The following is a 25628-nucleotide window of genomic DNA, read 5'->3' as shown; positions in this document are numbered from 1 at the left end:
CTCATAATAGAGAGAAATAGACATAAAGATGCTCTTATTTGTCCGTCAGAGCCACTGCATTTTAAATAGTCCTATAACTTTTTAAAAATTCAAGTTTTTGCAGCACACATTTCCTTAAAGTTCAGGGTGTCCTGAATAAAAGGATGTCTAGAGCTTGACTGAGCACCACAGGGTTGATGTTTCTGTTTTGTTTCATTTTTCATTTTTAACTGTCTTATGATTATGACATGAACAGAAAAAGGAACTTGTTATAGATTGAAAAGGAAATAAATAAACATTAAAAATGTAAATGTTGGTTAAAACAAGATTCAAATGACTTTTGACTAGTCCATGGAGCTGTCTGAGTTTTTTTTTTTAAGTAAAATAAGTCATGATTAAGTTAACTGGCCATTTCTCATCTCCAACATTCAAAAGTTTGGCTTTGGGGAATCATTTATTAATTGGGTTAAAATTCTGTACACTGCACCTTCAGCCACTGTTATCACAAACGGACTAACCTCACAACCATTCACACTATACAAGGGAACAAGGCAAGGATGTCCTCTCTATCCCTCACTATTTACCATCTTCATAGAACCACTAGCTGCAGCCATCCATCAGAACACTGTTATCCATAGAATTAAAACACCAAACCGCTATCATAAAATTTGTTTATATGCCGACGACATACTGCTGTTTCTACAAAAAACATACTCATCACTTCAAGAGACAATCAAAACCATGGATACATTCTCATATATCTCTGATAACTCCAAAATGAGTCTGAAAGAACAATGGTGGACTTGTTTTACATCACTGTGGCTGCAGGGAGACACTGCAGTGGCTCAACCATTGGTGGCAGGGAGGGATAATAAAACATGCCATTTATTGCAATTCTAAAAAAATAATGCACTACTTATGGGCCTTAATTGATCACCATGAGTGCAATTATGCTGACATTATAACTGTTAACCAATATAAAAAAGGAATAATTAGTTGAGGAAGAAAACTAGATGCACTAGAAACCTATTACTTGGACCGTGTGATGCATTTATAACTTTAAGGCTAACATAGGCTGAAAGAAAAACCCCAGCCATTCCTGCTTTCAATTACACATGTGTTACATTTCAGACAATCACCTTATCAATCTTAATTCCCTGTCAAAGGAGCAGATTTCTTTACTAGACATTCTTAGATCTCTGGTTTCAGGCTTGGGAGCGCAGTTGTTCCTATTCATGAATACAGGCCGCTGTGGGACTCATGAATTAGATAAGTGTTCCCCTTTAAGCCACTCCTGGGCTGGTCAAAATGGGTCTCATCATGACAGCGGCCTGCTTTAATAGGTCAGCTGTGTGCTGAACCTCCAGCCTGGCATTCACTGACAGTTGTTTGGTGGAATATGCCGTGTACGTGATTTGATGGATGTGTACGTGCTTTTGTATACACTGGACTCAGTGTTTGGCTGGCTTCGAGTCTCCGGTCTGTTTATACGATGTGAGTGATCTGAGCGAGGATACATCTTCTCTGGAGTCCAGCTGCACATGAGGATAGCCTCGGAGAGCCGAAAGACAAGCATCCTGCTGTTTCTCTTCCAACCGCCTACCCTGATTCCCCCTTCCTTTCCCTTCCCATTCCTCCTTCGAGTGCCATGATTCTTGCTCTCTGCGAGCAACTAGCCGGAGTTCTGTGAAGCCTCAAGGCCTCTCTGAAGACACATGCATCCCTTCACGTCTCGCTGTCCCTCCCACCTGCATCTGCTTTCTGCTCTGCTGCCAAGTGGCTCTTCTGCCGTCGGTGGATCCATTACATTTTGGAGATCTTCCATCTTGCGTCCCATGGGACCCTGCAGCATTGTTCCCGTTACCCCCGAGCATACCACAGACTCCAGCATGTGCCAGGGAAACCCTCTCTCCTTCTTCCTGTCTTTCCATCTGTCTGTGTCCTTCACTGACACACTTTCACCCTTCTCCTCCTCTTCCTCTCTCTCTCTCCTCCAACGTCAAGCTCGTTCCCACAATTTGTCTCACATACGCAGCCCTCGCCTTATCCATCACTGTCACCAGCCTCTGTGTGTTCTATCTCCAGAATGTCAAAGCAGCGCAGCCATTAGCCAACATGAGCAAAAACAGAGACACATGTTGTGCATGCTCAGCAAACAGACTCACAAGCTCACAGGGGGAAAACAAACACTGACCACATGATCATGGAAACCATCGTCATGATTATCTCGTTGAGGATGTTGAAGAAGTCGCACATGACCTTCCCCCGCTCGCCCATCCGGCCCATGCAGATCCCGAAGGTGATGAAGAAGCCGATTAAACCTTGAGGAGGACACAAAGCAGCATGAGACTGGAAACTTCATCAAGCAGTGGAGTTACATAACAACATTCTTAAAGTAAAGGAGTAAATATCGAAAGAGACAATCAGGGACGTTTTTTTCATAAAGAAATAAAAGCTCTATCATCAGCTTACCGAGGACGTTCATGCCCCATTTGTATTCCAGTCTCTTCCTGTTCACCATGATGGGCTCGGTTTGGTTTGCTGCAACAACGGCTTCCTGTTTCAGCACTGTCTGAACCTGAAGAGAGGAAAGAACATTCAGATGGGGGTCCAAAATTCACCTTTTAACTCACAGGCTGAGGTTGTGGGAAGATGGAAAAATGCACAAGCCAAGCATATTTCTTACCAGCCAAAATAAATAACTAAATGGTTAGGATGGTCAGCTGACTCCTTCTAAGTATTGGCATAAACTAGCTGTTTAGTCAGCCTCAGGGACAGTTGGGATACTGGGCTAGCTGAACAAAACTCTTCCTTTTATATAAAATAACTTGCCAAAAATTTTTAAAAAATTTGGTTATAACCTAGAGTAGAAACCAAATCAAATGGCCCTGAGCTTCCTTGATTATCTGTAAGCACTGCCTGCAATGGGAACTGACTTGAAAAAGGAAGCTTAAACCCTGCAGGGCAAAGGACAGGCCTCAGCAGGAGTGAGCAGCCAGTCAAAACAGTGCATTGGTAGCAGTTTGGCATCATGACAGAGAAACTCTGTACAGATCCTGCCAAGCTGGGAGCACGACTCTCAGACAATGTCTCTCAGGTGAAAGTCTACTGAATGAAGTTTCAGAATCAGAAAATGTAGCTGCCTGACTGCACTAAACCTTTCTGCTGGCATTTACTCACCCTTGTGAGTAACAGAGGTAAAAACTGGAAAGTGTCTGGAAAACGTCCAATGTATCTCACTAGACTGCAAAATCATGAGACTTCTCACCTTGTGATACCAGTACAAAGCCAGCAGCATCCATTATGATAATGTCTGATATTGAACTGGAAATTACCTTTGGTAGTTGACACACTTTGTCATGGCATGTCTTGATTTGCTGATCATTTTGGCTACATTTATTTAGGAAAACAATCAGCATAAATTCATTTTAGTCGATGCCACTAGAGATATGCATACTTCAGTTCTTGAAATACACTTTACGATTTAAGGATGAACAAAGAAAAAACTTCAGTCCTTCAATACCTTGGTTCTCAACTGGTGGGCTGGGACCAAAAGTGGGTCACAAGGCCATATTCAGTGGGTCGTAACTTAAAATTTTTGTGGCAATTAATCAATTATGTGTTTATATTTTGAAGGATGTGTTTTCACCTCCTTGGTTTGCCACAAATTTTGCTCCATCCCAAGTCCAAACTACCCCATTATTGCCTAAAAACTTAACCTGGCACGCCAGGTAAACCACTCATACATAGCATTTGGGAAAGGGCAGAGCCTTTGAAAAAAAACTCGAAGGGGCACATCTTTACCGGCCAATTAGAGCAACAAAACACGTGACGTAGCCGCTATCGAGCTGCGCCCCTACCAAAGGAGTAAACTCCATAACTGCATAACATGAACCATGTCTACTGTGGACATGTCAGTACTCGACTTTTGTCATTTTTGAAAAGAAAACAGCTCAATGCTGTTCTTAATTCTTTTAACGGAGATATGCCATCAAGTTCTGTTAAAACTGGCACTTTTGCAGCATCCACGCTAATGTCTTCCACCATAATTGCACTGGCCTCTTGCTGCTGCTTGCTTACGCCGCGCCTGAAGTACTGCCCCTCGTCGTTCTGACAAAAAATATGTTGACTAGATTCTGATGATTTCCACTGTGCATCTAGAAAAGTGATTTGTGCCTGAGGCTACCTCCCCAGGCCCACCTAGTGCCTGAGAGTGGTATGTTTGCATTCACACAGACAAAGTGAAATCAGACTTGGGGTTCAAGTGTGCTTGGATCCCAGGGTCTTAAGTAATTAAACAAAAACAATCCTATTCTGCATTCTTTGTCAAAAGTAATCTGGTTAAGCAACATGTGTTTTGTGTAACACTTTCCTTGTGGGAACAGGTACAGACATTCATTAGAATGGCACATAAATGACCAACCCTTTCAATGTCTGCTTTAGTAGAGGCATTAGTCTGTTTTATAACATTTAAAAACTCCTCACAGAAGCTTCAATAACTTGACTATTTTGGTGCAAATATTTACCTGTTAAACAGAAAATCTACATTTTACATTTAATATGTGTTAAATTTGGACCCAAACTAACATCATTCTGGTACCCAAGCAAAAGGTTGATTCAGTGTGTCTGTAACACACTGAACAAAGTTTTTGTTTAAAAAAGGTAAAACAGAGAACAGGAGGCGGATTGAAAAGCCAAACAGTGTCTAAAGGGTAAGGACGAATCCTTCCTGTAAAAGCAATTACCTTTGCCTTTTATGACTACAATGAATCCCTGATGAGTACAAACAAAGGAGACAGACAGACAGGAACGTGATGCAAAGAAAGTTTTAAAGAAAAAAGAGAGAAACCGAGAACACTGCAGGGAGAGGAGACAGCATGAGTCTGTGAGGAGAAGCTTTACTGTGGTAAACAAGGCTGTAGCATTACAGATGTAAAGGGATTAGCAGTAACAGAAGGGCCGACCCTCACCCAGCCTAACACAGACATCTACTTCTAATCATTCAGACTCACAGAACGGAGAGGAGAGGGGGAAAACATCATGATTGAGACTTGGATTATCGCTTAAAAGTGACCAGGTTGAATAAGCAAGAGCTGTGCACTGATTTGTCTGGACTATTACCTACATCTCATATTTAAAGAATTATCATAGAGTCTACTACAAGGGTAAAGATTCAGTGTTTGTCAGCATGAGGATGAAAAATATTAGCAAGGTTTTTCTGAAAATTGGTTGCAGAAAATGAAAAATGAGGAAATGCTGAAATGTAACATCTGGAGTTCCTAAAGTGGGTCTGTGCAATTCCCATTCGGCCAAATATTAAAATGCCAATTTTACTGCATAATTTTGACTGTTAAAAAAGGGTTAATAGAATCAGCATCTCCAGTAAGGGGAGAGGAATCAATAGGCTTGAAAATGCTTCCTCAGAAACCACTGGGTGATGCCACTGAGACTACGTCCATGTTTCATATAGTCTATGGTTGCAAAGGGTCACACAGTCGGAGCAGGACAGCATAACAAAATGTTTGAATGCATCCTGATGATTATGGGATTATTAAGGGATTAAATTCCATTCATAGTTGTGGAAATATAAACCCCAATTCCAAAAATGTTGGGACATTGTATGAATAAGAATAAAAAACAATTATTTGCAAAGTTTTTTTCAACCTTGAATGAATTAATAGAGCACAAAAACAAAAGTTTTAATGTTGATGCCTGCATCAGGTCCCAAAAAAGCTGGGACAGGAGCATGTTTACCACTGTGTTGCATCACCTTTTCTTCTAAAAACACTATCTAAGCCGTAATCTGGGGGCTGGGGACACTATTTGTTGAGGTACAGAAATCTGAAATCTTTCCCATTCTTACTTCATGCACATCTTAAGTTGCTCAACAGTGCAGGGTTTCTTTTGTTGTATTTTGGGCCCTGAATGCCCCAAAAATTTTTATTTGGAGACAGGTGTGGCCAGCATGCAGGCCAGCCTAGTAACCACACATTTTTATTGTGAGGCCATGCTGTTGTAACTTGAATAGAATGTGGATTTGCATTGTCTTGATGAAATAATCGGGGACATCCTTGGAAAATTTTCAATTGTGCTTTCACAGATGTGCAAGTTACCCCATGGGAATTAATACTCCCAAACACCATCACAGATGCCAGCTTTTGATGACAGCCTGGCTGTCCTTTAAAGTGTGGACTTTCCAGAACATGGCACACTTACCCACTTTAGGTCAGTCAGTCTCAGATAAGCTCAGGCCCGGAGGCCTCACTGGCACTTCTGGATATTGTTGATGCTTTGCATGGTACAGTCTTAAAGGTCACATATTTTACCCCTTTAAGACAAGTTTATTTTGGTCTCAGAGGTCCCTGAATCATGCCTTTGAAGTTTATTTCTGAAAAACACTCCAGTAATGGATTTTTGTTTCAGCCCTGCTCATAATGAGCTGTTTCTGTGTCTGTGGCTTTAAATGTTAATGAGCTGTCTGACTCCACCCCTGACTCCTTCCCCCTCAGGAAATGGATGTGGCTAAATGGATGTGGCTCTACTGATCCTCCTCTTAGCTGCCAGCTGAGAGGAGGATCGAGAGAGGAAGGCGGGACTTTCTTTTAAGCGGGGGGGCAAACCATACTTGGGGGTGGGGCTAACTCCCCACATGACATCATGAGGGGAAAATATGAGAGCAGCTTGTTTCAGCACACATTTTCTGAAAGGTGTGTGTGTGTGTGTGGGGGGGGGGGGGTCCTATTCTTGGGGGGATTGTGTTAGAAAAGCCTGAAAAAGTGTGTTTTGCGTAATATGTGACCTTTAACTTTCTGAAGTGTTCCTAAGCCCAAGCTGTAATATCCATCACAGAATGACGGTTTTTAATGCACTGCTTCCTAAGGGGTCAAAGGCATCCATATTGGTTTTCAGCCTTAACCCTTATGGGCAAACATTTCTCCAGATTCTCTAAATCTTTTGATGAAATTACAGGCTGTAGACAGGGAAAATCTATAATTCTGCAACAGCCCACTGAGGAACAGTGGTCATAAACTGCTGGCCTACTTGCCCATGCAGTTGTTCACAAAGTGACAACATTGCACATGGCAGTCTTTCAGAGGCGCTCCTTTTATTCCCAATTGTGGTCCTGCCACCTGTTACTAAATAACATCTAACATCTTTTCTGGTCTTTCCTTGATCCTGTCCCAACTTTTTTGGAACATGTTGCAGACAGCAAATTCAGAATGTTTGTATATTAAAAAAAAAAAAAAAGATTATGAGTGCTAAACATCCGACCTTTGTGTTGTAGTCAAGGTTGAAAATAATTTTTACTTACATTTGACACAATGTCCCAACTTTTTTGGGATTGGGATTTGTATAGATAAGACACATACAGTAGTAGCAGTAGATGTGGAAGACTGACTTTGGCAGGCACCTTCAAATCAGTTCATAAATCCTTATCATTTGTCCATGCCAATGATAATTCTAAATTGTTTAATATTACATGATCTACTACAGTGGGTACAATTATGGTAAACTAAATGAACCAGAAAATGACAAATTCTCTGTGTGTGCTAGCTTTGAGGGCTAGCATATGTTTTGTTTTTAGACAAACCAAAATTTAGAAAAATGACTATAAATGCAATCATAAAAAGACAGAGGGGAGAAAAAAGGCAATTATCTAAACCTGCAAATATTTAGTATAACTTTAAACTGGCATTGTAAATGGCTCAGTTTCTCTTTATTAGCTAATTTTTCAACATTTACCCAGGAAAATTAGCATATAAAGATCTCTTTTCTTTTCTTTCATGTTTAAATTTGAGCTCAGTTTTTATTAACATGTATTAAATCTTTCTCCTTGTAAAAAAAAAAAAAAAAAAGAACTTAAAAGGATCTCTTCAGCACAAAGCAGCCTTGGCCTTTTGGTCCTTCTGTAGCCAAATCCTTTGGAGTTAAATGTTTTCACTCAACAGTCACACATGTAGGAAACATTGTGTTTGCCTTTGGAGGATGACTGAACTCTCCAGAGATTACATCAGCCATTAACAACTCTCTTTGGCTCTTTCATTTAGTCTAACTGCTCAGTTAATACCTTGAACAGATGAGTGACTAACGATGGACTTTCCAGGTTCAAAGTCGTGGCCCTCTTGGAGGCTGGTAGAAATTTAAAATGTAAGAATCTGAATAGTTGTGGACAATGGGTGACAAATCAAAGCCACATTTTAGTCCATTCAGTAGCTTTTTTTTTAACTGAAGATCAGTTTTGCATGTTAATAATAAAAAAATATCATCTTCCCTCTTGAAAGAGGTATTGGGTGGATATAGCTCTTTTTTAACAGTTTCAGTATCTGATGTGGGCCACTTTCATTTATGAATCTATTGTAGTGATACAGATCAAAAACTGAAAAGTAATTGTTAACAGAGAACCATAAAAAATCAGATCAGACCAAAATAAAATCAGAATTGAGCAGTATTTCAGGTTTAGGTAGTTCAATTCAAGTTTTTTTCACTGTCAGATAAATCTGAAGGCTTTTGGGGGGTCAGTGATGTGTTGGACTAAAATATTTTACCAGAAAAGCTAACAAATATTTGCCAAAAACAAAAAGTCAGAAAAACTATTTTGATTTCCTCCCCCAGTTGTTATGCCAGAACCCATAAAAAGCAAATGATCTTTATAGCAACCAAGGTTGGAAATTTGCCATTGAATTGTAGATGACCAGATTTATAATTTTTTAAGGCAGTAATTTTCAAACATTTTTTGCCTAAGGCACACCTAAGATTAAGACAAAAATCTCAAGGCACATCTTCTCCATATTCATGCAAATTTTTTGTCTGTATTTGATGTCTAGTTGTAATAATAATGTACGGTTATTCAAATCTACAACACACACCTAGACATTCCTGGCCTTTACCATTTGGGAGCAACTGGAGTACACAAATTCACACTAAAATTCGAGTTTTTGCCGCATGCATTTCAGCTTTATCTGCCATGTGCACAGTTGTTGATTAAAGCAATCTGCTGCTGTGAATCCAACACTGGTTATTAGGCATTTTTAGGCCTAATTATCCAAAAGAACAACATCAAGATACCACAGAAAAATTTTAGCTTTCTAAGAGGTAGTCCAATTTTTTAAACTTTATGATATTGCAAGTTTTAAAACGTTATTAACAGAATTACAGTTACCCTAATCAGTGGCAGGATTAAAAAAATCTGTGCAAACACATGTGAAAGTATCTTAAAATGCTGTACAGTCAAAGTATTCATGCATGGTTGTGCAATTTCCTAGGGAACCTAAACATAAATGACTCTATGCTGATTCAAAGTCATTCTTTCCCTAAGTATTATGGAAATATTAATTTATTCCTCTTCTCCTGACAGCTACTGAACAGGCCAGACTGACAGACAAAAACTGAATGATAATTGAAGCTACCCTGGATATTCATATTTTGACAGAGGATTGACCTAAATAAACTCTTGAGCTTACAGATGTATTTCTAATCAAACTTTTCTCTCACTGCAGATCTGTCAGCATCAAGTTAAGCTTAATGTCAGTGCTGATACCATTATTTACTCATAATGTTTCTTCTTTTCTTCTATTTTTAAAAAGAGCAATGAGATTTGACATATTGAAATTGTTGTCGGTGTTTCCTGTCTGTGAAATGTCTGTGGACAATGTCTTACAAACTGCTGATCTTTCCCAGAGATGATTTCTTACACACTAGGTAAGCAAACTAGTCTGCAGCTTTCAATTCATGAGACAAAACAGCTGAACATCAACTACAAACATAAGTGCATGCCATGTTATTCTCCAGTGAGTCTCTGTATGTCAACAGGGTTGAGATCTGCTGATACTGTCTGCAAACTCTACATATGCATAAATTAGGAGCCAGAGTACCATAAAAAGCTCCACAGGTATGTTTCAGATGCTGAGGTTACCTGTTGGAAGCAGGCCCGCACCAGGTTCTCAGGAAAAAGGTTTCTTAGCAGGTCCAGGAAGGCGTCCAGACTGCTGACTTCCTGGTTCTTTGGCTGGCTTGAGCTCCCCCCGCCTCCTCCTCTCAGTTTTGGGTTCCCAGGGTGGATCCCCAACACCAGGATGACCCCGAGGATGGCAGCGATTATAGTGGTGGTCATGTAGTACACCATGGCTCTGCTACCCATCCTGCCACTGGAGCGGGCATCGAGACCTGCTAGACCTGAGGGAGACGGAGTTTAGCTCTACGATGTTTGCACTGGTTTTAAACTGTTCTAAATAGCCTAAATTCAGACATATAGAGCATGTATAATTAAAATAGTAACATGATGATATTCATACCAACATTAAGCTTGCTAGCTGGTAACAATGTGCTGCTGGTTACCATTAACTTTTGTATAACATGTAATATGCTTATGAGGATTCTCAAGACATCATTGACAATCAAAAATGGATAACAATGGAGCACAGATGATGTGGTGGTTAGGTTGAAAGCAAGATATTTTATTTTTTTTATTTTTCCCTAATTACAAGTATGTAAACACCAAAAGATGGCAACATAAATGGTTCAACTCAGTCACTACATTTATACACAGTTAGGCAAAGTTGAATTATTGTATTAGTGTGACTGAATCTGGACTTTTAAATGCAGGCGAACATGTTAGTGAAACTGACAGCATACTGAACTGAATTTCCCTGCGTCTAGAGGGCTTTCCACAAGATTTGGAGTGTTTCTTTTTGTGCCCATTCATTCTGTAGAGCATTTATGCATCAGGCACTGATGTTGGAGGAGAGGGCCTGGCTTGCAATACTTGTTCCAGTTCATCCCAAAGATCCTCAATGGGGTTGAGGCCAGGGCTCTTTGCAGGCCAGTCTAGTTCTTCCACTCCGAACTCATCAAACCATGTCTCTATATTCCTTGCTTTGTGCACTGGGGCACAGTCATGTTGGAACAGAAAAGGGCCTTCCCCAAACTGTTGCCACAAAGTTGGAAGCATAGCATTGTCCAAAAAGTCTTGGTATGCTAAAGCATTAAGACTTTCCTTCACTGGAGCACAAACCCTGAAAAACAGCCGCATACCATTAACCCTCCACCATCAAATTTCCCAGTTGGCACAATGCAGTCAGGCGGGTAACGTTCTCCCAGCATTCACCAACCCCAGACTCAGCCATCTGACTGCCAAACAGAGAAGCGTCACTGCTCCACATTGTGGACTGCTCCAAAGAGAGTTGTTAATGGCTGTTTTTTAACCACACTCCATCCAATGCTTGGCATTGGACTTGGTGATGTGAGGTTTGCATGCAGCTGCTCGGCCATGGAAACCCATTTCATGAAGCTCCTACCGCACAGTTTCTGTGCATTCATTAATGTCAGTGGAAGTTCAGAACCCTTCAACTATAGGCTATGGTGTTGCTCTGTCTGAACTGGCTTCCTGTTTACTACAGGATTGAATTTAAGATACGGTCTTCCACTTTGTGACTGAGTTTCTGTTGTTCCTGAACACTTCCATTTTCCATTAAAATCACTTCTAGTTGACTGTGAAACATCCAGCAGGGATTACATTTTACAAACTGTCTTATTGCAAGGGTGGCATCCATCACAATACCACACCTGAAGTCACTGAGCTCTTCAGAGGACCCATTTTGTTTCACAAATGGTTGCAAATGGTGACTACAGGGCTAGGTGCTTGATTTTACACATCTGTTAACAGGTCTGATTGAAACACCTGAATTCAATAATTTAAAGGTTTGGCCAAATACTTTTTTCCACATCGTGTACCTCTGTGAGTAATAGAATATCCAGTTTAGTAATCCATTTAAATAACAAAATCAAGTTATAACAGAAGCCCACCTTGACTGTGCATGTAAACGTACTGATTGTGGTGTTTTGCACCAAAAATCATCCAGCACCTTCCTGTGCAACTGTACTGTTTTCTCATTACTACTTTTGTATATCTTGTGTTATATTGTTCAAACATATCTTCTATTTATTCGGTTAATCTTGTTTCATCTAAGCCCTCTAACAGCAGGATTGCTCCTTTAAAGAAATTTTCTTCTTTCATATTTTACTTTGAAGTACCTTTTGCAACCAAAAACCCCAGGGCAAATTGCTTGCACATGCACATGTACTTAGACATAAACTTGACTTTGATTCTGATTGTGTGCTTATTCCTGTGCGTGAGTAGTGGCACACCTGTGATGAGGCTGGAGATGATTAGAGGCAGGATGAGCATCTTCAGCATCCTCATGAGGATGTCTCCTGGGAAGGAAATCATTGTGAGGACGCTGTAGTCTTTTACCTTCATGTACCGCAGCAGCATCCCGAACACCACTCCCATAACAACGCCTGAGGACAGGAGAGGACAGGAGATTGCATTGGGAATTTTTGAAACGGATAAAGTCGACTGAATTGGATGAAAAATGCGGTGGTTTTGTTCAGATGCTAGCAGAGAGTTTTATGGTTCTACCTTGACTTGAAGAATGTGGACTTTAATGAGGTTAAAAAAACCTGAATACCTGACATTTTGTGTATATATTTACACGTAAAGACCTTTTTTAAATCAGCTCCAGAAGACGGCCCACAATGTTTTTTTTAACTCACTGGCCTACTTATCCTTAACCTTAAAAAAACGCTTTTTCTCAACTCACATGAAAGACTTTGAACAAATGAGAACTGTCGACTGTAACATAAACAAGTTCACATCTGGGTTTAAATCAAATGACAGACAAAAACAACACACTTCGTAGCTTTGCAGGGGCTTTTTCTTGTACAAAAAATGCAGCTGTGGAGAAACATACCAGAGTGTTTACAGAGGCAAACTAATGAAAACAACAAGCAAAGTTCTCTCATGGGAAGAAGCCATGGGCTCCCTTAATCCAGGATTCTGTCTGAGTATTTGCTGCAGCACAAATGGCCTTTTTTACATAATAAAATCGGCCTCGATTTGAATTGTATTCCACTTGCCAAAGAAGTGGGTTTATCTTATTACAATTTAGGTTAACCCAAACAGGGTTTCCAGTCATGTTTAGAGATTATTTCCAGGACTTTTTCAGAACAATTTCAGTGCAATTTAGCTGTTATGACAGGAACATATCATGTTCTTACACCAGTGTGGTCCCTTCTGTGGATGTCTGATTTAGAAGATGTGCAGATGTGTTCATTTAAGTGCATGCAGTAACAGTTTAGGCATTGGAAACTTTTCCATGTATTTTCTATAAAACCACCCCTTACCAGCAAATTCCACGTACTCTGTGACTGCAGACATGCATGTAAGCCTAGCAGCAGAGTGCAATGGCCTTAAGCAGGAGGAGACAAGATATCACAAGATCATGAGTATTGGCTGATACCATGGTTGAGTACTTTAGGAAATTAAAAGATTTATGTTTTAAAGAAAGGATGTGTGGTGTTGAAAAAATCTTGTGGTTTTTTGCCCCAATTTCACTTCTCGATAGTGCCATGCTACCTCTGTGACCCTCTGTCACATTGATGATCTGCAGCTGGGACATAATGCTGATGTAGTGATGAGAGTTACAGTCTGGAGTCCGAGCATTGTGTTGCAGTTTGAAATTGACCAGATGCTCTGTTTGCTTTCGTTCATGGGTCAACCTGCTCTGCTTGGATTGATGCATGCTGGCAACGTGCTCCACTGAAAATATATTTAAAGCGTAACTTGAGTACCAAACACTGGAGACAGAGCAGAGGGCTGTGTAACTGTAATGATTAACTAGAAAAGGAGCAATTTGCTCCACAGCACACTTTGATTGCTGTGCAAACGGAGTATGTGGAATTTGAGGGTCACTGCTGTTCTTTTGTGTGTCCGAAACCATACTACAAGAACAGTGCAACACTTTATTTGAGGTGGCAATATTAGCAAGGAAAAACCAAACTGTTCACAAGTTGTATTTATAGTTTACCAATGGTGTCTTTTTTATTATGAGTGTTGGGGTAGCATTACCTAATGAGAAAGGAAACATGTAAGTGTACTTTTAAGTTACCAAAAATTCAAACCCTTTAATTAACCCCACATTCCACTTGTTGGTTTTTAAAATGGCACATAGTCTACCTTTGAAAGTGTCGACTCTACTGTCATTCCACAGCCTTGTTTGCAGACCATAATCTGTCATTCTGAAGCTTGATAACACCACTAACAGATGTTAAAATGTTTACAGCTCTTTAAAGTACATGTAAAGTGAAATGTAAAATTTGTATCTTCACCCACTAGATATGTTGGAATAAGGTTGCTGTACACATGTGAAGATACAGATCTATGTGTGGCCAATAGAAAGCTGTTCACCTTTTTCCTGTCTTGGTTTTATATGAGTAAGGCAAATATATGAGCCCATGACATCACCGGTCCCTATGGGGAATTACCACGCCCCCCAGATGCTACAATGATATAAAATTTCCATGCAGTTCATTTCAGTACTGTCTGTTGTAAGCTGATGTCACTTCCTCCATTGAAAGTTAAAAGCCAGCTACATGCTGTTTTTGTTCAATGTGAAGTACATTTCCGAAATCTTTCAGCCACGGTGGCCTATCGGTTATTAAAGTGTCATAACAGAGAGATCTGTGCCAGAAAACAGTAAATTTAATCTCCAACTCTAGTCTCTCTGCTCTGGCAGAGAGTCAGGAAGCTGAGCTCTGATCAGAAGCATTTTTTTAAATATTGAGAGGCTGGTATTTCTCCTGGTCGGGTGTGGCTTCAGCTCATTGAACTGACACGCCCACATCTTCCTAGAGCAGATGTTAGTGTCTCTTTTTCATGATTTTGAAGCTTAATTTTATAAACGTAGCAATGCTTTTCATTACTGAAATTTGGCCCGGTTGTTCACAAAAACATCTTGTCATACAAAAAACCTAAAATAAAGATTTTTTTAATCACTTTACAGGGACTTTAATATACTCACAATCTGACAACAAACTGGGCAGAACTTTACAGTATTACACAAAAGTTGTACATTATAACAGTCCATAACTGAAACTGCTACACAGCTGTTTTTATAACAACAATACAACTGCTTTTGAGATTGTGTTTAACCATGATGTTGTTCTTATCTTTTGTCTAAAAATTCAACATAATGGGGATAATTCCACAGTGTAAAGCTGTCTACTTTGCCATCCAGCTAGCTTAACAAGTAAAAAATGTGCAGGCGCTGACATAGCTGTGTTTGCCCCCATATGGCATGCAACATGCCAAAAGGAAGTAGAGAAACAGAAACAGTGTTGGTGCTTCATAGAGCTTCTTTTTTTCATTCTTTGCAAAAGTTAGCATAAAAAGGCAAGTTTTCTTTCAGTAAAGGATTATTATTATGAAAAAGGTAACTTTTAATGTGTTAATCAAATTGTAAAACTAATGCGTTAGGTTACTTTTAACAACAGAAAAGTAACTTGAGTACTCTAACCCCTTCAAATCCAGACAAAATTAGTCAACAACGCCTATCCAGGAATACCCGTCATTGTGTTTTGACGTCCTGTGTGAAGCATTTTGAATTGCCTTGTTGCTGAAATGTGCTGTACAAATAAACTTGCCTTGCCTTATTCAAATTAGACTGAATGCTGTGTTTGAACCATTAGGAGCACAAACACAAACAAGACGTCTTTAGAAAGGTAACACTCAAAAGCTTCTTCCCAAACTGTCAGGCTCACTTTAGCTGCTACTGGTATTAAGTTAAACAACAATAAACTTTTTTTCCAGAGGCCTGTAGATGACTGTAGCTGGGAGGTATTAGCTGGAAAACTCAACTGGACCAAAGCATGATGCCTTAGCTAGTTTAGGTTACAAGTTAATACCAACAGAACAGAAAAACTATATTTTAAACCTTTTTTTTATGAGGAAAAGTTCAGGCATTTTCAAACTGGACACCCAAAAATGATCAATTTTGACAGACATTTTTCCATATAGCATTGCTAATAATTGCCTGGAAAAAATAGACTATCAAAAACAACAAGTGGATCAGTTTGGATGTATGTGGGTTTTTTTTTTTCTAATAATCTGGGGGGTAACTTTTTGGCTTTCTCTCTATCTTCATCTTACTTTTAACACTCCATGAAGGTCTACTGCAGCTAAAAACAGAATAATATCAGGATAGAAAGCCTTTGTCTCCCAGTCTGTTCATACCCAAAACAGTGAGTCCCAGCAGTAGGTTGTGGGTATTCCGGCTGCAGTGGCCGGCATCTTTATACGCGACGTCTGTGTTGTCATCTCTAGGGTTTTCTTCTTTCTCCTTCACCTTGTTTGTGTTGGACTGGTTAGCTGTCGCCTGGTTTGTCATCCTGTCTGTGGAGACAGATGGAGAGATGGGTTTTACTACTTGAAGATTAAATACCTCTACATCATTTTGCAAATGCAGGCCTGCAGTGTTAATGAATTATCACTGCATGATCACAAATTTGTCACACTGCATTGTCGAAGGACCATCTTAACAAAGTATTCTTCTCCTGTGGCTGGTTAGGATTCACACTGTTTCCATGAATGCAAAGGAGAGTTTAGGAGAATGCTCAGGCCATAGCGGGGGGGGGGGGGGGTTCACAGTCTAATATTTAAAGGTGGTAAAATCTTTTTTGCTTATGAACATTCTTAGATTTTTTTAAACTGTGTAAAGCACTTGGAATTGTTCTATATCAGTGATCATCAACTGGCAGCCCACAAGCCGGACTAAAGAAGATTTTTAAAACCAGAAAATGTGCAGAGGAAAAGTATGTTGTGGTGCTTAGGGTATGTGATTAAAAAAAAACTCTATAGGCTATAAAAAACACCAGCTTAATGTGTGATCCAATTTATAGAAATCCATCAGTAATTGTTAGTGAATATGACACATAAATATATAATCATTAGTCCGTTCTTGATTAAAGCTGCCTTGTACATGTCTACTTTCCCCTAAAAGCGCTTTAGAGTTCATTTTTCCTGCCAGAGGACCACAATTATAGACCAGTTTCCTGCTCGTTTTTCACACCAATCACAACACAGTATTTTAGCATCAAATTCAGTGATGGACCACATGCCAGCCCAAGAAATATGTAGCCAAAATACTGCAATCAACCCCTAGTGGCAGTTGCAGTTTAGGCGACTGAAACTTATTTCACTTCCAAAGGCAAAAAAATATTTGGACTTTAAAGGAAAACAATACAGTTCATCTATTTATTTGATTTTAATTTTTGGGAAGTCTAACCCTTTTGGTGTCTTCCAAGGACTATATTGTCTGCTTCATCTGTATCGGCAGATACTAAATTCTGCTGATAATTACAGCCAATATAATGGGCATATATATCACCAGTATGGTATGGGCATTTGAAAGAATATTACTGTTCAAAAGTCACAAGTAAATTTAAAAAATCAAAGCGATGGACCGGAATGTACACCTGCACTTGTTAGCTTGAGCTGACACAAAATAAAAATTGTTTTTTAAAATCAAAAATTTCTACTTAAAATCTATTTTACTTGATAAGGCGAAGGTATAAAGAAGAGAGGTGGAGTTAGTTCCTTAGTTTAGCTGTGTCACTCGGTGGCATTTCTGTCTTCTTCTTTTGTTATTAAATAGTGGTTAGAAAACAGCTTTCAAACAGCTACAGCCACTGTCTGGCAGTGGAACCAAATTAAAACAAGAAACTGGTAAAAAATAATGGAAAAAGGTATAGTTTGGGGAGTTTTAGGCAGTTTTATCTCCCTAACAATATTGGTATCTGCAAAAATTAGTTTAGAAATAGTGAAATATCAGATGACAGCAGAATCTCATATATGCATCCCTACTTCTAGGATCTTTCTAAAACCAGAACAAAGAATAATGAATTATATTTTTGCACTTTGCTGGTTTTCTGTTAGACTCAACAGCTTTGACTAAACTGGTGGGTCAGGACCCAAAAGTCAGTGGGTCAAATTCAAACTTTTATTATATACATCTGATTGGCCGAAAAAGTCTCCAAAATTTGGGTCACAATTCTTCCTGGGGAGTTAATGGTGGGTCCGTGACTTAACCAGTTGAGAGCCACTGATCTAAAATAATAAGTGCTCTTCATTTTTCTCAGCTCATTTGCCCCCACCAACTACTGCCTTTATTCTTCATCTTGAAGGTCTGCTCAACTACAAATGTCCTCGCTTTCCTTTCTGTAATGTTTACGGTTTGTAAATGAGAAAATAATAAAAGCTGCATTTGATGCTGTGAAATATCACTTAAACAAACAAATCCATACAAAAAATGCTGATTAACAACCATATAGTATCATTTGTCATAGTATACATAAATGTCTGCAAACTGAAATTCAAAACCCCTTGCAGGTAAAATTAGACATTCTGAAAATCCAATCTGAGATTTTTTTAAAGATCCACATGAACTCTGCTCCAGGTTTGAGTTAAAGACAGCAGGTGATTGCTAAACAGTACAAGTAGAACCTTTTAAGAGATGTAGTGTGTTATTACCTAAAAATGGAAAAAATCACTCAGATCTAAATAAAGCACTCAGTGAAGTTGCTGATAAAGTAATAGATATGGCTGATGAAGAATCAGCTAGGAGACTTAATATGTGCCCCCTAGCAATCTGACCAACTGAGATGGACATCTGGAGTGGAAGATAGTGGTTGGTTAAAACATAAAGGAAAAATTGGGGCTAAGGGTGAACAGCCAGGCAAATACCCGTTAATAACTCTACTTAAAGACAGCTAAATACTACATCAGCAGCAAGCTGTTGCCTATAGGACTGAAAATGAGGCTGATGCGAGTGGAGATAGCATTTCAAATGAGACTTCGACTGCTGGGCTTCATAGCTTTCAGGTAACAGCATGCATACGTCTGATAACTGAAATGATTGTAGCCTTTGATGAAACATCAAAGTATTGCCAAAGTTGTAAAATTTTCTCCCAAGCAAATTCATCAATATTTTTACCACATGTTGCTATCCATTGAGTTGTTATGAGACATTTTACTTAAAACCACAGCTGTCAACCACATGTTGTTGCCAGGAGTTAATGGACACTTCAACTGTGCCCCTTTTCAAGGGCTGCATCCTTTAAAGGACGCAACTGAAGACCAGTGACGTCACAATAACATAATAAAGGCTGTCCCATTTCAAAGGCTCATTCAATTGTTGCCAACAAAAACATCTTACTTTTTACTCTCCTAGGGCCACAATAGATGCATCCTCGGTGCCCCAACATACTAGTGCACAACAATTCATACTGCAGATGTTCAAGTTGCTAAGAGCTGCATATCTAAATGTTAGCAATTGGTTCCAATGCAGTCCTAAAGCTAGCCATAACAATGTTGAAAAATCAAATGGTCTTTGAACTTTAATTATCTTTAAAATAACTGCTTCACTTGAGAGATTTTGGTTGTGTTAGCTTGTTTTAGTACAGTTGTTGGGGTTGCAAAGTGTCAGGGTCAGGAGTTAGTGATTAAAGGCTACGGGTGGAATCTGCTTGTGACACCAAAAGAATATCCTGCCTCTCAGTTCGGCCTGAGTGGTCTACTCAGGCTAAAGCTGGGTCATTCAAAAGATGCTGTCCCTGAATCAGCAGCCATAAATATCCATTTTACAACTTTGTGCCACTACTCCTTGTAGTTACGGAAATGTTCCAATGAAAAGTTTAAAATTTTGTCCTTCTAGTAGCACTTGAGGAAAGAAAATTATGACTCAGTGTCACTGAAAGAATTTATTTTAGCCTCAATGTTGCAATAGATGAAAAGTCAGAGATTTTCAAATGCTAAAGCAGGTAGAAGAAAAAGAACCCAAATGGAGACATTATGATGCTATGATACTCTAACATACAATACTGTGCCATACCATACAATACACTACTGTACAGCACCGTACATTGCCAAACCATTTGATACAATACCATTCGATACGGAACTATTTGATACGATACAACACCACTGGATTTGATTCGGTACAGTTAGATACCATTTGATTTGATACCATACCATACCACAGTGATTTTCAACCTTTTTTAGCCCAAGGCACACCTGAGACCAATCCGAAATCTCAAGACACACCAAATCCATATCCATGCAAAAATAATCTCTGGAACCAATTCCATGCCACACCATACCATGCCATACCATACATATATTCAATACGATACTGTACTGTACCAGACAATAACGACTAAACCATTGGATATGATTTGATACCACACGATACAATACCATTCATTATGATACAATGACATCTGATACAACATGATACAAATCTATTCAGTTTGATATGATACCACACAATACCATGCTAAACCATATCTCAACATATGACTAGATTCCAATACAATACAGTACCCTTTGTTAAAACAGGATACTGTACTGTACTGAACCATACCACACCAACTTGTTTTCAATTTTGAAATTTATTTTGAACTTATTGGACAATTTTTGTGAAAGACAGGGGAAAAATCTTGAATTGGGAAGTAGCTTAGCACAGTTCTTGGTCCAGAATTAACAAATGATCAGACTGATGTAAAACTTTTATACACCAGTTTAAAAAAAGTGACTGTGTTTGATTGAAAAGATTGTCATACCATACCATGCCATGCCATACATTCTAATACAATTTGATAAAATAAATTAGTACCATTAAATTTAATTTGAAAACATACCATACCATTCTATATAATATGGTACGATACCATTCAATATGATACAACACAACACCCTACTATTCGATACAATATGACAGATACAATGGCATACACTAGATACGATATGATAAGATACAATATGATACATTATGGTACCAACTCTGTGTTCATACAATGAGATCAATTTGGAAATGTACCTTGAATTTATGTGATGATTTTGCAGATGAAAGACTTAAAAATAGAAAAAAAGCAAATGTCATGACTTTAGAAGCAGACGGAAAGAATTGAAAGGGAGGTTTAGTAGGATACAATATGATACAATACAATACAGGCAGGTAGCTTGCCAAAAAAACATGGGTCCAGAACATGCTAGGGTTTGGATGGACTTAACATCTTCAGAGACATAAATTCATTAAATGTATTCATTTAACTGCCTAATAGTTGTTAAGAAAATTCAGTCTTGTGACAGTAATGTAAATACTAACAGACACTGGTAACATAAGTAAAATGAATAATCTGGCATGAATTAAATTTTTGTTTAAAGTCTGTCCAAATGATTCTTAGTGGCTTCACAATGTGAAAAACTGCAGCTAAATTCAGATCTAGGTAGACAACATTCAGTAGACATTAGTCTGAGTGCATTAAAGAATTTAACATCAGATGAAGACGCATTATTCTTAAAATGGAGAAAAGCTCTTCAGTAACACCTGTCAGTTGTCGTTTAAAGTGTATTTGGAAATCTCTAAATCAACACAGGATTGTTATGGAAGCAATGAGATTTCTTCTTCCAAGCAAAGTCATCACTTTCAATATGACAAAAGCGTCAACGAGTAAGAATGTGTCAGCTGTCCAATATCACGTACCACATTTCTACTCAGCAGAGGAAACTGAAGAGACCCCATCACCATCATGTCTAAACATTAATCCTATATAAACACATCTGGAGATAAGTGCAGCCATGCCAAATCTCTGTAAGGCGTATCAATGTCACATTTACACACAGTCTGACTCAATGAGACTATCGCAATCAGACGTGATTATCATCAATCAGCTGAGAAGCACTGGGGACACAGTCAAACACATAAACCAAATTGCAGAAAAAAATGTTACCTTGTCGGTCTGTTCTAACGCTATCACCTCCACTCTCTCATCTTCCACTTTATCTCGCCATGCCTCTGCCTCCCGACTCTAGTGTTCGCAACAGTCGCCAGTCCAGGCAGAAAGGCGGATAGCCAGTGTGATCTGAAATTGTATATTTTAGGGGCGGAGAATGTCCTGCTAAGTTTCAATTGCAAAGAATTAATCCCCGGTGAACAGAGCAGGCAGAAGAGGAGGGGGAGGTTGTTCAACGGCGAGTAGTCTTTACAAATCCTCTTTCCAATCCTTATGTCATTCTTAGCATGAACATTGTTTGGTAATGTCAGTCGACTACATATGCTTCAGTTATATAGAAGTTCAACATCCAGCTGGTAGGGGTTAAATCAACCCCAGTATACTGAATAGTCATCTTATAGACAATGCTATTCTTAAATCTTTACTTTAGTTTAGCATTTTTATGACCAAAGGATTAGTCTTTCTCAATAGAGTCTGAAACCGTGTTGGATGAGTCAGACAGATCAGTGAACTTGGTGTGTTTTTTGTTGAAAATTCTGGCAATGCAGGTCATTCTGTGATGGCATCCAATTGGTCTAATTTTCTATTAGTCCTTTCCAATTTTCTAGACAGCTATTCATCACATTGACCTCACATTTGTCAGTTTCACGGCTGAGGATTCAAAAGAATGCAGTGTCACATTTGGATACCAGTAAATCTACTTTCCTCTGTAAAGACTCCCCAATCTACATTCTTGCCTACCATTCCTGTCAGCTCAGACGATGAGACAAGGGATACAATTTACATGGACTCACCAAAATTGGATGATATAAAGTCTGGAAAACATTGCCAGGTCTGAAGAGTCTAGACTCCTGCCATAACAGTTGGACGGTAGGATAAGAATTTGGCATAAACATGATGAAATCATGGATCCATCTTGCCTTGTATCAATGGTTCTGGCTGGTGGTGTTGGTGTAAGGACACGGGGGATATTTCCTTGGCATATTTTGGACCCCTTGGTACCCCATGAGCATTGTTCAGACACCATGTCCGATTTGTATCCATTCCTTGATGACCCATCTTCAATTGGTTGCTTCCAGCAGGATAACACAATGACACACAGTTCAAATATTCTTAAACAAATCCTTTAAAACGAAAGTCACCAGATCTCATCAATACAATAAAGAAGTTGGGATGTGGTGGAATTGAAGATTTTCATCATGGATGTGTAGCCAATAAATCTGTAGCAACTGAATGGTACTATGGTGTCAATATAGACCAAACCTCTAAAAAATGTTTCAAGCACCTTGTCGATTCCATGCCATGAAGAGGTAAAGCAGTTCTGAAGGCAAAACTGAGTCCAACTAGGTGCTAGCAAAGTGTACCAACAAAGTGACCAGTGAGTTTAGATCAAATCAAGCATATTTTCAACCTCTGTGGATGAAAACGGTAAAAAAAAAAAACTGCAGTCCTTGGATTGTCTGATTGAAACTGTACACCTTTGCAAAAAATTCTTTATTTACAAGCAGAAAAAACATGCTGATTGCTTGGTTCAATAAATAAATTGATTCTGAATGGCTAATATCTTTACGGAATACAATATATTTAGTGTGTATTTCTGTAAAACCTATCCATTTTGATTCTATACAGAACTGGACTAATGAATAGAGTCATAGGGGATTAGGCTGTGATAGGCTGGTGAGCCAATCTCCAGTGATTTATTTGTTGTTCGGGATTTTAATGGACAGGATCTCAAGGCACAGTCAGGGGGGAGGAGGGTTTCCAGTGCAGGGAGCTCAGAATCTCATCTCTGCTTTTTGCAGATATGTGGTTCTGTTGGCTTCCTCAGCTGGGGACTTCCAACAAGCACTGGAATGGTTTGCAGCTGAGTGTGAAGTGGCTGTATGAGAATAAGCACCTCCAAGGCTGAGGCCATCGTTTTCTGCTGGAAAACGGTGCATTGGTCCCTCCAGGTAGGGAGTGAGTCTTTTTTCACAGCTCTAGCGCTGAGAGCAGGAATTGTTCTGCAACCAGTGCATGAAGGACCATAGCCTCTGTATATGGATGCCTAATCTACAAACTAAGCTAAACTGCCACCCAGCCTGCTTCTAGTTTGACAGAAGGTTAACATGAAAAAGGATTTCCACTATGGTGATTGCCATTGTTTGGCTTCCAGTGTGTGCTTTAAAAAACAATTGGTGCAGTTACTGAATCTTTGCCCACTACAATCCCATTTGGTGGACTTGTCTAACCTTGTAAGAATGTCCCTCCATTTTTTAACCTTGCAAAGCAGATGGATTCCCTTGTTTCCGTGTTTCTCACTGGCAAATCCATCTTGCAAAGCTCCTGTCTGAACCATTTGGGCCTGGTCTGAAAGTGACAGGACCAATCATCGTCGAGGGGCAGTACTTTCGGGCGCAGCAGAGTTGTGACGCATGCAACCAGCGAGAAGTGGCCGGTGCATTTATGGTGGAAGACATTAGCGTGGATGCTGCAGGTAAAGATGTGACAGAACGTTCATCCAATCACCCTCCAAGTGTTTTTTTTCAAAGGCTCTGGCCCTTTCTCAAACGCTGTCTATGGACGGTTTACCAGATGGATGTGTGAAACACATCCATCTAGTGTGTCTGGCGGTTATCCATTTTTATAATGATCCAAGCAACTGGAAAATTTCCAATGGGAACTTATTCAGAACTGATCTTCCTCAAATAGGCACTAGATTGTTTAAGAAACAAATGGTCATGAACTTTCGACTTTACACGTGCAAGAAAATCTAAGCTCTAGCTACATATAATAGAGATAAAAATTGTGATGTTTGTCATCTTTCCAGCAGCAAAAGCTGGAAATTAAGCCTTATATCCTTAGCAGGTCAGAGAGAGTCCCTGACATAATGAAACAACAGCATGTGCCCTGTGAGGAGGGCGGCGCTAAGGAGTATAAGCTGCAAGGACACACTCAAGAGCCTGAAGCTGCTCTGTAAATCTGTCTTCCTTCCGCAACAGAGATTATTTTCCTGCTCCAGGAAATGTAAGAGCTGCCCTGAGACAAAACATAGCTGGCCTCTAGGAACCAGCATTGCTGGGCTGTCTTGGTGGCTCTGTCGAATGGTGGAAAACTGAGACCATTTACAACCTTGTAAGGCAGAGTTTGACTCCTCAATGTTTAATGTCTTGCCTGAAAAGTACTCACCAAAGTTGAATTTATAGGCATACAAGAAACAGATGTCGATCAGCCTATCTAAGCGCCAGCCAGAAGAGGACTGACTGCCGCACACATGCCTGTTACATCATATTACAGCTTAGCATCCCTAATAAAACACAGCAAGTCAAGTCAGCAGGTTCAGACCGTTTGGCGCGCAGCTTACACTAAATCCTGGATTTTGAGCAACATGACACAGGTATTACAACTCTGCCAGGTAGGCTGCAGACCAAGAGGTATTCCCCTTTGAAGGGAAGCATAGTCTTTGAGGGAGAACACATGTTAGTGATGAGAAATGGGTGGAGATGAACTTCAAAGAAAGTCAAGCTTTTGCAGAGAAACAAGGACCCAACTCCTGCTGGTAGTGATTGACACAGAATATGTTTGCAAAATACAGCGGCCATAAAGTTCCATGAAAACTCAACATCTTCAGAGTTTCAAGATTCAAGTGGACTTGATAAACATCAGCGTCCTCAATCTAAATACTCCATCGGATGTGTGATGATGACCTTCACAGTGCGTGATAACAATCACAATCAGTCTCCACATGCAGCCTTGTACTTACAACACATCTTCTTAATCGTCATGGTTTCCAGGACAACAGGCCACGATCACAGAATGAGTTAATCTCCCACAAGAGCAGGCTTTGATTGCTGTAAATGAGCCCAAGCTGCTGCTGATAAAAGGCGCGCGGACCACTGGAGCCGGACACGACAAACTACAGCGTTGCTAGGTTCAGTCTGGCTGTAGCAGGCTCCTCGGTGTGTTGACCCTCACTTCACTTATAGTCCACATCCACATTAATGATCCGGCCATGTCTGCAGCCAATCGCTGAGGAGGGTTCA

At 39.6% G+C, this 25628-nt stretch overlaps 1 protein-coding gene across 1 annotated transcript in view; it reads right to left on the bottom strand.

Annotated features, from left to right (window-relative positions):
• Window positions 1–25370, bottom strand: part of slc1a9 (solute carrier family 1 member 9) — a 38051-nt gene extending 12681 nt beyond the window's left edge. The window contains exons 1-6 of the mRNA XM_041777954.1: window positions 25349–25370; window positions 16049–16207; window positions 12124–12276; window positions 9893–10152; window positions 2452–2557; window positions 2174–2300 (exon numbers count right to left, since the gene is read on the bottom strand). Of these exons, the coding sequence (XP_041633888.1) occupies window positions 2174–2300; window positions 2452–2557; window positions 9893–10152; window positions 12124–12276; window positions 16049–16207; window positions 25349–25370 (827 nt within the window). The remainder of the gene's footprint in view (window positions 1–2173; window positions 2301–2451; window positions 2558–9892; window positions 10153–12123; window positions 12277–16048; window positions 16208–25348) is intronic.
• Window positions 25371–25628: the final 258 nt, after the last annotated feature.

Source organism: Cheilinus undulatus, linkage group 21 (assembly GCF_018320785.1).
Source record: "Cheilinus undulatus linkage group 21, ASM1832078v1, whole genome shotgun sequence".
NCBI lineage: Eukaryota > Metazoa > Chordata > Actinopteri > Labriformes > Labridae > Cheilinus > Cheilinus undulatus.
Note: the sequence above shows the minus strand (reverse complement) of the source record. Positions and strands in the feature narration are given on the sequence as shown.